The following is a 16,233-nucleotide window of genomic DNA, read 5'->3' on the forward strand; positions in this document are numbered from 1 at the left end:
TTCCAGAAAATGAGTTGTAATATGGAGAGTATGCATTCAAGATCCACCAATGAAGAAGGACATCTCAGTTTTACCTGTTATTAGCATCAGCTGATCAACTTGTACTCTCTCACATTTGTGTTGGTCCTTAGTTCACACAACTGAAGCAGACTAAGGCTATGTCCACACTAGACCAGATAATTTTGAAAACGCCGGTTTCGAGTAAAAACGACAGGCGTCCACACTACGCGTTTTTCAAAATATCTCTGTCCACACCAAAACGGATATTTGGGCGAATCTACTAAACAAGCGAAGAGGAAACGGTATAATATTTATGTTTCCATGGTGGCGTTGTGCTATTTCCATAGAATAAAACTAGAGTACCAACAGCAACAGCGAAAGAAAGTTTTCAACAATCTCTTCAAGGAATACAAAGAAAACCTCCGCTGGAAAAATCAGACTGGAGTTCTTCGTTTAGACAGACAGTGAAGTTGAGCTGTTCCTGCGAGTTACACACGACTACAAAGTCAGCAAAGCAGCAGAGATGTTTAATTCTAAACAAACTATTAACGTAGACAATGAAGTAAACAACACACGCATGAAGCCGTCCTCTACCCAAGATCAACAGGAGATTGCAATCTTCTGCCGCCAGACCTGCGCAGTATTTCTGACATTAATATTTTTAAAGATAGACTCAATCAAATCAATTTAGGGGATCTAGTCAAAAAAGCTCACTTCACAATTTAACTCTCATGCCGTTAACACCGACTGCGCGTTATAACAGCCGTCCAGCAGTGATTGCGCAGTGCCAAGCAGAAGCAGAAAAAGCGTTGTTGTGGTGTTGTCATGACGTTTTTAAATCTCTCCGTTTACCCCGTCTACTCTACAACGCAAAGCAATCGTTTTCAAATTTACACGCTGTGTAGAGTGTTTTCTCAAAATCTCCATTTTTGGGGGATGAAAATGCCATTTCAGTGTGGACGGAAGGTCAAAACGAAGAGAAAAAGCTTTGTTTTCAAAATTATCCGGCATAGTGTGGACATAGCCGAAGACCAGGGTTTATAGTTCTTTGTGTTTCTGTATAGTGTTTTTCCCATCATCATCAACTTTTTTTTTGTAAATTTGTCACACCTCCCTCTTAATTAACATCCTCTTGCATTTAATTTGTCTTTTGTCTATACCAGTCCTAGTTTTCTGCTGATACTTGCAGTCAGATTCTGTCATCTTTTAGACTTCAGATAATTTCCATTGCACATGTTATTTGCAACTACCTAGTCAGGCTATCATTTGTCTCCTTTGCTTGTTTGTACTCCATCATCAAGTCAAGTTTATTGTCATTTATATGCATGTATATAATGTATATAGAAATGAGAATGTTTCTCCAAACCAGGGTGTAAAACACAGTAATACACATAACACACAACTTAAATTTATGTAAAATCACTCCCTAAGTGTGCAGTCTGACCTCCTGGTTTGGTTTTCATGTACTACTTATTGGACTTAGCTGAATTTAATTCATTGTGTTCTCATGTAAAGGTCCTAAATGTATGTAGCTTCTCCTGACTACATATTATAAAAGTTCAACATCATGCAGGATGAATAATATTGAACAGAAAAAGAGTTAAAATAGACATAACATTGAAGAGAAGTGTTGAGATATGATACTTTATGTATGTGGGTTGAGATATGCTTTATGTATGTGGATTAATTTTAAAAATGTGTGTGATTGGGGGGGGTAAAAAATCAGTTTACTGTATGGATAGCCTTGCACTACTTACAAATATATATTATATTTTCTTTCCCCTCCTGCCCGGCCCTTTGACTATTAATAGTACAAGAAACAAGGCACAAATGTAACTAGCTACTGTCATGAAACACTGCCAGGATGGGTGCATGATTCATTGGGTCGAAACTGGGCTTGCTTCTTTGGGAAGAAGAAAGCCAGGAATGTAAGAACTAACACAGTTCATTCAGAGAGAGACCTATTACGGTAAGCAAATTATTATTAAATATTGTTTTATGAAAGAAGTTCTTTTGGCATGTACACATTCTGTTTCTGCACCACTGTTGAAATAATAGCACCCTTAAAGCAAATTCTTTATGCAGATTCCAATTTGGTGCTAATTGTAAAACAGTTTGCAGTGATTGCCACTAATTTTGCCTGAGACCAGAAATTATAATCTAAAGAGAGACATGCTTTTGGAATTTTAGGGTAATTTTAAAGTGTCTAATGTCATTTTCAATCCGTTTTCCATTACTTTTTCAGGTTTTGTGTTTTAATTTGACGTTCCTCCCACTTGCACTAGTCCGTTTGCATTAATTTTCAGTATTTGTGTTTTGTTGTTTAAGATTGTGGGTACTCACACCCCAGCTATCTGTTTGCATCAGCCTCCAAGGTTAAGCTTAACAGAAGATGCTGTTAGATTCCCTGCTGCAATTTCAGGGCGGGGGGAGAGGAAAAACAACTTAAAATTCCACAGTATTGTAAAATATAATAGGTTCTTGAATCGGTTTTAACTTTTTCTAAAAAAAAAGATACTACTTCTGGGGTGAAACTGGAGTCCATTAATACATTGCAAAAGTTATGCTCCATTTCCATTTCATATTTGATCTGTCAGCAAGGTAACACACAGCAGGATGTAGCAAGTTTCAAGTTCCTAACACGTATTGAATGAAGCAACCAGTAGGTATTGCAAGTAAAGACAGACTTGATCTTCTAACATGTGTAGACCATTATCGAAATGTAACATAAACATTACTGTGATTTCATTTTGAGGAAGAAATTCAATTGTATACTTGGCCAGGTAGCTTGACACCTCTAAAAATTGGAGTGTTATTGAAATTTCTTCTCTTCTGAAATTTCTTCTCGCCTGCAGGTTGTAATTAGGTTTTCTTTTATTAAAATATCTTTTGAGTATGATGGGAACAACAGTCGAGAACAAGAGTGTGAAGGTGGCATAGTAAAGTAGGTGATTTCATGAAGCTGTGTCACTTATCAAGAATGAATGATGGAAGCTGAGGAGCAGAAAGTTACAATGAAACATGTCAATTGTGGAATATCACTGGGATGAAGAAGAGGTGTTGCTGAGGCCTTTTGCTATCGAGCAATTTTAAATGAGGGCAGTTATTTAATATAGTTGAAGATAAAATACGGGAATTAAGGTTGTAGTAACTAAAATGAGAGAAACACTGTTGAATTTAATAATTAAATAATGTTTAATAATTTAAAATAGTAAGCCCAGAATCATAGCGGTAGTGCGATATTGTTACAGCTTGGGGTAGTTTGGAGTTCAAATCCTACACTATACTGTAAGGAATCTCTATGATCTTCCCCGCGGAATGCATAGGTTTTCCCTGCGTGCAAAAACACACCAGAGGGGTTAATTTGTCATTATAAATTGTCCTGTGATCAGGTTGTGTAGTAGCTGGGGTGGCATGGCTCAAAGGGTCTACACCACCCTGTGTTGCTAAATAAACAGCCATATGGCAAAGGCTTCTAAGAATAATAGTAAAGCATAATTTTCCTTAGTATGGTAATGGTAGGATCTTGGCTAAGGTAAAGTGATATTAAGTAGTTCTCCTTTTTTGAAATTGTGTTGCTTTCTTGCTATGATTAGGACATTGGCATTTGTAGACTGTATTGCTTGCTTCCTGTTCATGGGCAGAATAAATTTCCATTCTTCAGCATCCAATAATGTAAATATTGAAGACCTGACCTTTTTTATTTTTGTCATAAGAATATGGCACTACTGCCAAAGTGAATGTTATTGAAATGAAATAAATTAGTATAATTTATTACATTATACTTGTTATTTTGGCAGTTGATTGTATAAAGCACTTGTAGGAAAAGCAGTTCTAAAATGCTGTAATTTAAAAAGAAATGTTTAGCAGAATCACCTTCTGAAAGTTTCCAAAACAGCATTTTATAATTTTTTTTGATCTATAGAAAATTCAATTCCAAATGGAAAATATGTTTATGTGCAAAGGAAGGAGGAAGGCCTTCCCAAGTCCCAGATAATGTTGGGACACAGAAAACCTTTGCATTAAAGCTACTAATGGGAAATAGAAGGAGTATGAGGAACTAGAGTAGGTAATTTTAGACCATAAGATATAGGAGCAGAATTAGGCCATCTGGCCCATTGAGTGTGCTCCACCATTCAATCATGGTTGATCCTTTTTTTTTCTATCTCCTCCTCAACCCTAGTTCCTGGCCTTCTCCTCATAACCTTTGACGCCATGTCCAACCAAGAACCTATCAATCTTTGTCAAAATACATCCAAGGACCTGGCCTCCACAGCTGCATGTAGCAAACTCACCACCCTTTGGCTAAAGAAATTTCTCAGCATCTGTTATCTCAGGATAAGTGCCCATCTGTCCTGAGGAGATGCCCTCTTGTCCTAGACTCTCACACCATGGGAAGCATCCCTTCCACATCTGCTCTGTCTAGGCCTTTCAGCATTTGAAAGGTTTCAATATGATTTCTCCCCCCCGCTTATCCTTCTGAATTCCAGCGAGTACAGACCCAGAGCCATCAAATGTTCCTCATATGATAAACCTTTCATTCCTGGAATTGTCCTTGTGAACCTCCTCTGGGCCTTCTTCAATGCCAGCTCATCATTTCTAAGATGAAGGGCCCAAAATTGTTCATAATACTCGAGGTGAGGCCTCACCAGTGCTCTTGTATTCTAGGCCGCTTGAAATAAATGCTGAGATGGCATTTGCCTTCCTTACCACAGACTCAACCTGCAAGTTAGCCTTCAGGGTGTTCTGCACAAGGACTCCCAAATCCCTCTGCATCTCAGATTCCTGGATTTTCTCCCCATTTAGAAAATAGTCCGCACATCTATTTTTACTACCAAAGTGCGTGACCATGCATTTTCCAACATTGTATTTCACTTGTCACTTTCTTGCCCATTCTCCTAATCTGTTGAATTCCTTTTGCAACCTGCCTGTTTCCTCAACACTACCTGCCCCTCCACCAATCTTTGTATCATCTGCAAACTTGGCAACAAAGCCATCTATTCCATCATCTAAATCATTTATATACAGCATAAAAAGAAGTGATCCCAACACCGACCCCTGCAGAACACCACTAGTAACTGGCAGCTGACCAGAAAAGGATCCTTTTATTCTCTTTTATTACTTTGAGTAACTTGGTGTTGTTTTTCCTATATAATTGTAAATGTTTCCATACAGTTTATTGCTAACATTTTTGACATTGTTTTTTCTCTTTACATTCCCCAGTCTAGGTGAAGGATTTTGCTTTGTAATGTTTGAGCAAATTAAATATGTATTATCCTTTATAAGTTTGGAATTCTTTTAATTGATCTGTTTCTTCCCCCACCTCTATCTTCAATAGCCTGTCGCAGAGACCATACAAGTCTGATGTGGATTTTGTGAAAGCAATAAACACAGTTCAAAAATCTTGGACTGCAGTGGTTTATGAAGAATATGAGAGGTTCACAATTCTTGACTTAATTAAGCGTGCTGGTGGTCTTGGTTCACGGGTCCCCAGGTAGGTTTTGGTACTGTTATATCAAAGGTAGCCATTTCTCAGATAGAGTAATGTAAATGTCTGTAAAAATGTGAATGTTGCTTGTAAGATTGTATTGAATTTGCAAAATTCTAAGTCTCTGACTTTGTTCCCTGAATGTGCGTTGTAGCTGTGTTTCACCAACACTCGATCCAGGAAAACTTCAAAGAAAGTATTGCTTCCACTTGTGCTGATGTACTTCTGCAGTCGGTTAGTTGCATCTCCAATGCACACTGTCTTCAGTTTTGCATCACCCAATCCTGTATAGATGACCCCCTGTGTTATGGCAATTTGGGTAATAGAAATTGGCACTTATAAAATTTGCAAATCACTACCAGAATATCTGATGTATGGAGTAAAATTTATTCATGATATTTTTGAGGGGTTTAAAAATAAACTTTTTTTACTACTCATTACTTGCGTACTTGGGTAATGAGGTTTTGTGATAAATAACCATAAGATGTAAAAGCAGAAGTAGGCCATTTGGCCCATTGAGTCTGCTCTGCCATTCAATCTTGGGCTGACCCATTTCTTCCAGTTAGCCCCACTCCCCTGCTTCTCCCCATACCCTTTGATGCCCTGGCTAATCAAGAACCTATCTATCTCTGCCTTAAATACACCCAATGACTTGGCCTTCACAGCTGCTGATGGCAACAAATTCCAGATTTACCACCATCTGACTAAAGTAATTTCTCCGCATCTCAATTCTAAAAGGACATCCTTCAATCCTGGAAGTCATACCCTCTTGTCCTAGAATCCCCTACCATGGGGAAATAACTTTGCCATATCTAATCTGTTCAGGCTTTTTAACATTCAGAATGTTGCTATGAGATTCCTCCCCCCACCCCCACCCCACCCCATTCTCCTGAACTCCAGAGCTGCCAGACGTTCCTCATATGGTAACCTTTTCATTCCTGGAATCATTCCTGTGAATCTTCTCTGAACCCTTTCCAATGTCAGTATATCCTTTCTAAAATAAGGAGCCCAAAACTGCACACAATACTCCAAGTGTGGTCTCGCGAGTGCCTTATGTACCCTCAACATCACATCCCTGCTCTTGTACTCTATAACTTCTAGAAATGAACGCCAACATTGCATTCGCCGCCTTCACAACTGACTAGGGTATCTTGCACAAGGACTCCCAAGTCCCTTTGCATCTCTGCATTTTGAATTCTCTCCCCCATCTAAACAATAGTCTGCCCATTGATTTCTTCCACCAAAGTGCATGACCATTCATTTTCCAACATTTTATTTCATTTGCCACTTCTTTGCCCATTCCCCTAAACTATCTAAGTCTCTCTGCAGGCTCTCTGTTTTTTCAACAGTACCTGCTCCTATCTTTGTATCATCGGCAAATTTGGCCATAAATCCATTAATACGGTAGTCCAAATCATTGACATACATTGTAAAAAGCAGTGACCCCTGTGGAACTCCACTGGTAACCTGCAGGCAGCCAGAATAGGATTCCTTTGTTCCCATTCTGTTTTCTGCCGATCAGCTAATGCTCCACCCACACTGGTAACTTCCTGTAATTCCACGGGCTCTTATCTTGCTAAGCAGCCTCATGTGTGGCACCTTGTCAAAGGCCTTCTAAAAATCCAAGTACACCATGTCAACTGCATCTCCTTTCTCGACCTGCTCGTAATTTCCTCAAAGAATTGCAGTAAGTTTGTCAGGCAGGATTTTCCTTTCAGGAAACTATGCTGGCTTTGGCCTATCTTGTCATGTGCCTCCAGGTAATCGCATCCCTAACAATAAATTTCAACAACTTCCCAACCACTGATGTCAGGGTAGCAGGTCTATAGTTTCCTTTCTGCTGCCTCCCACCCTTCTTAAATAGCAGAATAACATTTGCAATTTTCCAGTTATCCAGTACAATGTCAGAATCTATCAATTCTTGAAAGATCATCGTTAATGCCTCCGCAATTTCTCTAGCTACTTCCATCAGATCCAGGAGATTTATCCACCCTCAGACCTTTAAGCTTCCTGAGCACCACCTCAGTCATAACTTTCACTGCAGAAACTGCACTTCCCTGACACTCTTGAATGTCCGGTATACTGCAGACATCTTCCACTGTCATAACTGCATCTCTTATTGCAATATCTCCAGCTTCATTTTGTATTGGTCCTATATCTACCCTCAACTCTCTTTTACCCTTTATATACTTTTTTTTAAAGAAAAAGTTTTTAGTATCTATTTTGATATTAGTCGCCAGCTTCCTCTCATAATTCATCTTTTCCTTCTGAATGACCTTCTTAGTTTCCTTCTGCAAGTTTTTAAAAGCTCCCCAATCCTCTATCTTCCCACCAGCTGTGGCTTCCTTGTATGCCCTCCCTTTTGCTTTAACTTTGGCTCTGACTTCACTTGTCAGCCACGATAGTGTCCTCCTCTTTGAAAATTTCTTCTTATTTGGAATAAATCTGTCTTGCACTTACCTCATTTTTCGCAGAAACTCCAGCCATTGCTGCTCTGCTGTCTTTCCTGCAAATGTCCCTTTCCAGTCAACTTTGGCTAGTTTCCCTCTGCCATTGTAATTTCCTTTATTCCACTGAAATACCGACACATCGGATTTTATTTCTTCCCTCTCAAATTTCAATGTGAACTCCAAGATATTGTGATCACTGTTCCCTGAGGGTTCCTTAACCTTGCGCTGTCTTATTATCTCCGGATCATTTCCCAACAACTGGCCGATTTCCCCCAGTGGGGTCAACAAGCTGTTCTAAAAAGCTATCCCTTAGACATTCTACAAATTCTCTCTCGAGGTTCAGTACTGGCCTGGTTTTCCCAATTCACTTTCATGTTAAGATCCCCAACGATTATCATGACGTTGCCTTTTCTATCTCCTGCTGCAATTTGTAATCCATATTCTGGCTGCCGTTTGGAGGCCTGTATACAACTGCCATTAGGGTTCTTTTTACCCTTGCCATTTCTTAACTCAACCCATAGAGACTCTACATCTTCCAATCCTATGTCATCTCTTTCCAATGATTTAATATTATTTCTTGTACACAGAGCCACACCACCCCCTCTACCTGCTAACCTATCTTTCCAATACACTGTATATCCTTGGACCTTCAGCTCCCAATGGCAGCCATCCTTTAGCCAAGTTTCAGAGATGGCCACAACATCATATTTGCCAATCTGTAGCTGAATTTCAAGATCTTTCATTTTATTCCTTATGCTGTGTGCATTCAAACACAGCACTCATTCCAGTATTTGTTGCTTTCTGATTTAACTGCAACATACCTCTATTGCCCTGTAACTCATGCCACTGGCTTTGATTAAGCCTCATCTCCTGCCTGTTCTTTCTATAATCTCTATTGCATGCTATCTTTGATTTACTTCTGTTTTCCCCTTCCTCAGCCCTGTGAAACATTTCATAGGAACACAACCCAATTGGCCTCTGTAATACAGGGATCACCTACACTGGATTAAGGTCTCCAGCTCCTCTCGATTCTGCAATTCAAAGCTTTACAGGTTTATAAATCTGATTCCTAGAACTGGCAGATACAAATTGTTCTTTGCCATTTAGAAGAACGAGTTGATCCTATTGAAAGATTTAAAAACTGTGTAGATGCAGTGCCAATGCTTCCATTGGCCTAGAATAAAGAGTCTGTCTCAAAACAAAGATTTACTATTCAAAACAGAATTGAGAAGAATTTTATTTTCTGTGTAGTGAGTACTTAATCTGTAACTAAGTGGGCTGTGGAGGTCAGTTATTGATCATTCAAGATGGAGGTAAGTAGCTATTTTGATGTTAAGAGAAATGAGCGAATTGTGGTAGAAGCTTGACTATGACCCTGTTGAAAGGTGGAACAGGTATGAATGTTTAAGTAGCTTGCTGCAGTTTCTGTACCTTGTGCTCTTGTATCCTTCAGTCAGAATGGACCGCAGTGCAAGGTTGAGGAACACCGCCACTGTTTGAGCTCATTCAAAATCCAGAGGTGCAAAAGGACTTGGGAGTTGTTGTGCAGGATTCCTTAAAGGTTAACTTGCAGGTTGAGTCCTTGGTAAAGAAGGCAAATGCAATATTAACTTTTGTTTTGAGAGGACTAGAATATAAGAGCAAGGATGTGATGCTGAAACTATAAGGCATTGGTCAGACTGCACTCGAGTAGTTTTGGGCCCCTTATCTAAGAAAAGATTTGTTGGTGTTGAAGCGGGTCTGGAGGTGGTTCATGAGAATGATTCTGGGAATTAAAGGGTTAACATAGGAGGATCATTTGTTAGCTCTCGGCTGGTACTTGCTGGAGTTTAGAGAAATGAGGGGGGGGATCTCCTTGAAACCTGTTGAATATTGAAAGCCTAGACAGAATGGATGTGGAGTGGTATGGTATGTCTCTGATACAATGTGAATCTAGAACCGGAGGGCACACCCACGGAACAGAGGGACGTCCATTTGGATAAGAGATGAGAAGAAACTACTTTAGCAAGAGGATGGTGAATTTGTGGAATTCATTGCCATGGACGGCTGTGGATGCCAAGTCATTAAGTATGTTTAAAGCAGAGGTTGATAGGTTCTTGGTTTGTCAGGGCATCAAAGGTTACGGGGAGAAGGCAGGAGAATAGGGTTGAGAGGAATAATAAATCAGCCATGATAGAATGGCAGAGTAGACACAATGAGCTGAATGGTCTAATTCTGCTCCTATATCTGTGGTCTAAAATTTGTTTTTCAAATAATTTTAAATTGCTAACTTGGTCACTACTTGAAACACTGTATTCTTTCTGCAATGGTTATTTAAATAGCCTATATTTTGTAACACAGAACAAATTCAATGAAGAGATCTTGAAGTAAGGAAATCAAAACCACTTTCATCTTGTGTTCAAAATAATTCTGCTTTAAAAATAGAGAGTAAGGATGCTTGATTATGCAAGCTGATATTTTTCCATAGTGATTAGTTGTTCTTTGATAGACGTCCAAAGCCTGCGCCTGTGTCGGAGGAAGTACTGAAGCTTGCAAATTCTTTGCCAGAATCATGGGACTGGAGAGATGTAGATGGAGTCAATTATGTTACTCCAGTTCGAAATCAAGGTAAGTCCGATTGTGTTTAGAAGTTTAAAAAGTTAAAAGTAGGATTTGCCTATGCTTTTGCTACATTTATGCAGTGAAATGATATGTAGCAGAAGTGAAAGGAGGAGATAAAGTATTTTTGGCACCCTTAGTAAGCTTGCCAAAATATTTTGTTGAGATTATTTAGGACCTTGATAAACTACACCTGGAATTCTATGAATAGATCTCATCTTTCAACCCAATAGTTTCAAAAGAGGGAGCACATGAAATAAACCAGTGATCCTTGATAAGGAAGATTATCTATTGATTATTAAGCAGAACCTACTAAAACTCATTCAGAAGAATAAAAGATGATCTCAGTGAAACATACAAAATTCTTATGACATGGAGACAGAGTGTGATGTTTCACTGGTTGGGATGGCCATTTAGAAGTAACATGAGAATAAGTCTCTTTACCTGTACGTTAGTTAGTCTCTGGAGTTCTTAACCAAGGAGCTGTGGAGGCTTAATCGCTGAGTATGAGACTGAAAGATTTTTGGATACTAAGAAAATCAAGGGATGCCAGAAAGTGACAATGATCTAGTTTCTACTGTGAATTATTTGCATCACAAAATTGCCTACAGTTTAGTAGAGTTGTCAGCAGCCAGTCTATTTGAGATCTGCAAAGATGATTAATGCAGGAAGTGTTATATTCTCATTGGAAGAAAACACATTTATTATAGGGAGTGAGTAATGGATTATTAAACTATGATATTTGATGGTAGCATCCTTTGCTTTGCTTATTTTTCTATCACAAAGCCCACTGTGGCATTATCCACCTTTTATAATTTCATGCACCTTTATCAGGTTGCCCTTCAACTCCCTTCACTCCAGGGAAAACACGCCCAGCCTATCCAATCTCTCCAAACTAAGATCATCCAATCCAATATCTCAGTGAATCTCCTCTGCACCTTCACCCTCTCTCATGTTAGGCATGGCCAGTAACATTTATGCCACACAAATGCCAGCCAGTAATCTGTCTTAAGTTTTTGCCTCCCTGCTGGCAAAGACTGCCTCATTATGTGAGGAGCTACGAATAGAATTAAACTGTATAATCATCAACTGTGGAACTAATTGCAAGATCGTTACTGATTTTCTTTTTGCTGTGGCAATATTTTGGAGTCTGGAGCTACATTATACTTTGGATTTTTTTTTAATTTTACTTGTTAAGGTTTCAATTTTATTGATACACACTTAATCAGTTGAACCAATAGCATAATTTGTATATATAAACTGGGAAGTTTTTTGAATTCTTTTAAATGTAGTTGAATAGTGATCATGGATGAGATTGGCATAAGCAGTTTGATTATTTAAAAGTAATGAGCTACATTCAATTTTGTATTCTGAAATTTAAGTATTGAAACAGTTAACTTTAAAACCATGTTTTGGGTTATTGTTCATATTTTTATATTTGTGTTTGGCTGCCATCATTTCCGACTCTGAATTTACATGCTACCAGTTTTCAGTCCCCACTTACAATGCCATGTTTAATTAAAAGTTTACAGTACACTGTATATATATATTTTACATTTTTGGGTTTTATGTAAAGTATGAAAACAATCAGCATTATAGACTTGTTCTGGTGTTAGATTTTCCTGATCAACAGACACTTTGAAAATTTAATGCCTTGCCTTTTCATAAATTTCTGCAACCAGCCCCTGAACGTTTACAGTTACCTTCACTTTGTTGATAGATCTTTGCTTGTTTCATGATCAGCATGTGTTCACTCCGATGCTAACGATACACGATCGAGAGCTTCATTTTTTTGCTTTATGCAGTTTTTCTATTTTTCATAAACTTCTGTTCATTACATATGTCAGGTCACTTCTCAGAATTATCTGTGGTGTGCAGAGACCTGCGAGTTGCCTGGAACTTTCTCAGAGCCTTTTGGAATTTTCTGCTTTTGGTGTCATGTCAGCATTCAAAAAAAATTTGGGGTTTTGGAGGTTTACAGATTTTTGAATTTTTGTATAAAGGGCACTCAACCTTTATTTGCAGAACATCCATTAGCATTCTTAGAATAATTATAGATTATAGAAGATAAAGAATTTTTTTAATTCAATAATGAACCCAAGGAATCATTGATTTTGTAGTTTAAATTATAATCAACTCTATACACTCAAAACCAAAGCAATTTGTTTGATGTACATCTGTACATTAATGCAAAGTGCTAGTTCTGTTGCAGGAATCCAGCAAGCCATCGAAATGTGCTGCTTGCAACTTTGCTCACCAAGAGTAAGCTGAAATTATTTGAACTGTGTGCATTTGGAATATTTGTAATATTTCTTGGAAAATATTACACACAAGTTATGAGGCCCTAGTGAGGAGTTAAAATGATATCCTGTACCATTGTTATTAGTTAGTAAACTCTAACCTGAAAAGAAACTTTGTCTTCCGTGCAGCAAAGAAGTGCCTTTAGTTTCATTTCTGCTTTAATCATCTGTGCATTTTTTTTGGAAGTTTATTTAATTTGCTATCCAATTTCCCTATGTGAATACTTTGATTGGCTGCTGTGCTGTTTGATGCCTTTGCAATTGCTGGGCATCAGGGGACTTGCTAAATTGGATTTGTTTTGTTTCTCCACACCATCTTCTATAAACTCTTAAAAATTCCAAGCAATCAGCAGTTTCTGAAATACTCAAACCACCCCATCTGGCGCCAACAATCATTCCACAGTCAAAGCCACTTAGATTGAATTCTTCCCCATTCTAACATGTGGTATGAACAACAACTGAACCTCTTGACTATGTCTGTATGTTTTTATGCATTGAGTTGCTGCCACATGATTGCCTGATCTGCATGAATGAGCAGATGTGCAATTGTTCTTAATAAAGTGGTCACTGAGTGTGTAGCCGGATTATGTCTTTGTCAAATTATCTAAATTGGACTACTGCTGCATGCCACATTCATGGCAACAGCTTTTCACAAAACCACATTTAATTAGGTTGTCTGCAGCTCTTCCAGCTGCTGTCATGTTTGAAAAGCAGCTGCCAGGGTAAGGGATTTGTAGTGCCAGGAAGAAATGTGTACATTTTCCTGCTGCAGTATAATGGTTTAAAATAATGATTCCATGTATGGGAAATGGGAAGTATTCATTTTTGGTCAATTTTAATATTGCACTCTAATGTTTGAATAAAGATTTAATGGTTTTGTTTCTGTTCACTGTTTTGCCTGACCTTGCCTCTTTCCTCTACTCAAGGCACATGTGGGAGTTGTTATTCATTTTCTTCTATGGGGATGCTGGAAGCTCGGATTCGTATTTTGACAAACAACACACAGACACCAATCCTAAGCACTCAGCAGATAATATCCTGCAGTAATTATTCACAAGGTATTTGACTTAAGCCGGTCATGTTTAATTTATTTCTTTTTATGATCATGTTTTTAGATTGTGACTTTGCAAAACAATTTCAAGTAGATATTCTTGTGCTGCAAAGCATGAATTAATATATTTTGTTATCAGGAATGTTATCTTGAAGTATTGAAACTCGACTGATTGTGTCAGTTTATTGTGTTGTACTTCACAGTCAAATTGATTATTTTAATCAAAATGTGAGTGCATGATAATTGTTTGGTATAGTTGCGTTTTATAGATCTCATTGTGCATACAGATAATAACTCCTGTGTTACTGTGGGATGGCATGAAAGGTTACAGTATTCATTAGTCATCCAACATTTTAAGAGTTGAATTGAAATGGAAAGTGCTGGGAATGCTTAGTAGGCCTGGTGTAGAGAGGGAAACGTAATATTTCAGGTCAGTGACCTTCAATTAACTTTAGAATTTTAAAGTGGACTTCCTGAATGATGTACATGGGTGTAGAACACTCCACCTGCAGGCAAATTGAATATCTCTAATATAATGGGAAAATATATCCACAGTGGCGTTGCTCAAATGAGATGTGCACATGAGACAAACTATATAACTTGCAATGTAGTTAGTATCTAATTTGAGTTTAGTTCAGTAGTTTTGTTTCTTTAGCAGGCTAACAGTTAAATTTTGTTTATTTTGCACCTTGAATCTAGGATGGGAAAGTGGGTGTCGTAGCTGCTCTTTTTTTTATTTCACCCAAATTTACTCAGTGATCTCTAACTTGTGCTTTTTAATCTCACCTAGGATGTATGGGAGGATTTCCATACTTGATTGCTGGAAAGTATGCCCAAGATTTTGGTGTGGTTGAAGAAGATTGCTTCCCTTACATTGGAAGAGATAGTCCTTGCACCATGAAGAGATCTTGCTACCATTATTACATTTCTCAGTATTATTATGTGGGAGGATTTTATGGTGCTTGTAACGAAGCAGCAATGAAACTTGAGCTGGTTAAAAATGGTCCTGTATCTGTTGCTTTTGAAGTTCACGATGACTTTTTTCATTATCATGGTGGAATCTATCACCATAGTGGATTATATGATCCATTCAATCCTTTCGAGCTGACTAATCATGCAGTGCTGCTAGTAGGCTATGGCACAGACTCTCAAACAAAGGAGAAGTATTGGATTGTTAAGAACAGCTGGGGTACATTTTGGGGAGAAGATGGTTACTTCCGAATCCTTCGTGGCACTGATGAATGTGCAATTGAAAGCATTGCAATAGCTGCTTCTCCAATTCCTAAACTTTAGAGAAGTAACCTTGTATGTTTGCTGAAGTCAAACTGGAGAACCAACTGAATTTTGACTTTCATTTCTAAAATATCATTTTTGAAAAGGTTTTGCCTTTTGAAAAGGTTTTGCCTTTTGAAAAGATTTTTGCATTGCTACCCCACCTTCATTTGGTGTTTGATGTTTTTGCTTATAAAGCTGCTGGGCAATGATTTGGCTTTATGAAATACAAAAAAAAACTATAATGAATGGTCAGATTTCCAAATGATTGTTGCACTTGTTACTTCCTTAATATCATACTGCACTAAAGAATGTTTATGACTTTCAAATTTAGTTTATTTTTTAATTGCAAAATTTTTTTGCATAATCTGAATTGAGGCAAACCTATACTATCTTCATATCTGTGATTTAATATATAGTATGTTTTTAAAAATTCAAAATAATTAGTTGACAGGCATGCCTTAAGTTAAGCAATATGAAAACAGTTGATTGTGGAACAAACTCTGATCTGCAAAAATACAAAATTATTGCCTTAAATCACTGATTAAAATATTAGTGTCTTCATCTGGCTCTTGACAGACAGGATTTACTGTTATCATATCTGTGATTTAAGTTGGACAATGCCTCTTTTTAAAAGAGATCATACAGTTTTACATCAATTTTTAAATCTTTTTGGCGTGTGTGCCTTTTATATGGTTGTGGCAGTAAGGTGTTTTCTATTAAGGTTGCTGGGCAAACGTCTGAATGTTTGTGCAAAGACTTGATATATCTATAAATGGGTATTTTGCACTTGGTTATTAGTTACCTAACTTTTTTGTCAATATTTTTAAATGATATATCTATTCCAATAAAAATGATAAAGCATTTATTGTGGAGTTTTCTGACCTTTGGATAATTGAAGTGATTGCCTTTTGTTCTTTTACCAATGGGTGGCATTTGAACAGGGAGTTTTTTTTCATACCGACCAGGAGAGAAACAAATGGTGAATAATAGCCAACGGTCATTTAGAGGATTGTGTCTGACTGATAGATTCATAGCGTCTTACAAAAATCAAGTGTTGAGACTAATAGATTT

At 37.8% G+C, this 16,233-nt stretch overlaps 1 protein-coding gene across 1 annotated transcript in view; it reads left to right on the forward strand.

Annotated features, from left to right (window-relative positions):
- Positions 1–16,025, forward strand: part of ctsc (cathepsin C) — a 28,275-nt gene extending 12,250 nt beyond the window's left edge. Inside the window, exons 3-7 of the mRNA XM_063053889.1 lie at positions 1,812–1,969; positions 5,339–5,494; positions 10,427–10,545; positions 13,763–13,894; positions 14,678–16,025. Coding sequence (XP_062909959.1) covers positions 1,812–1,969; positions 5,339–5,494; positions 10,427–10,545; positions 13,763–13,894; positions 14,678–15,180 — 1,068 coding nt within the window. The 3' untranslated portion in view covers positions 15,181–16,025. The remainder of the gene's footprint in view (positions 1–1,811; positions 1,970–5,338; positions 5,495–10,426; positions 10,546–13,762; positions 13,895–14,677) is intronic.
- The last annotated feature ends 208 nt before the right edge of the window (positions 16,026–16,233 follow it).

The sequence above is a fragment of the Mobula hypostoma genome, chromosome 7 (genome assembly GCF_963921235.1).
Source record: "Mobula hypostoma chromosome 7, sMobHyp1.1, whole genome shotgun sequence".
Classification (NCBI taxonomy): Eukaryota; Metazoa; Chordata; class Chondrichthyes; order Myliobatiformes; family Myliobatidae; genus Mobula; species Mobula hypostoma.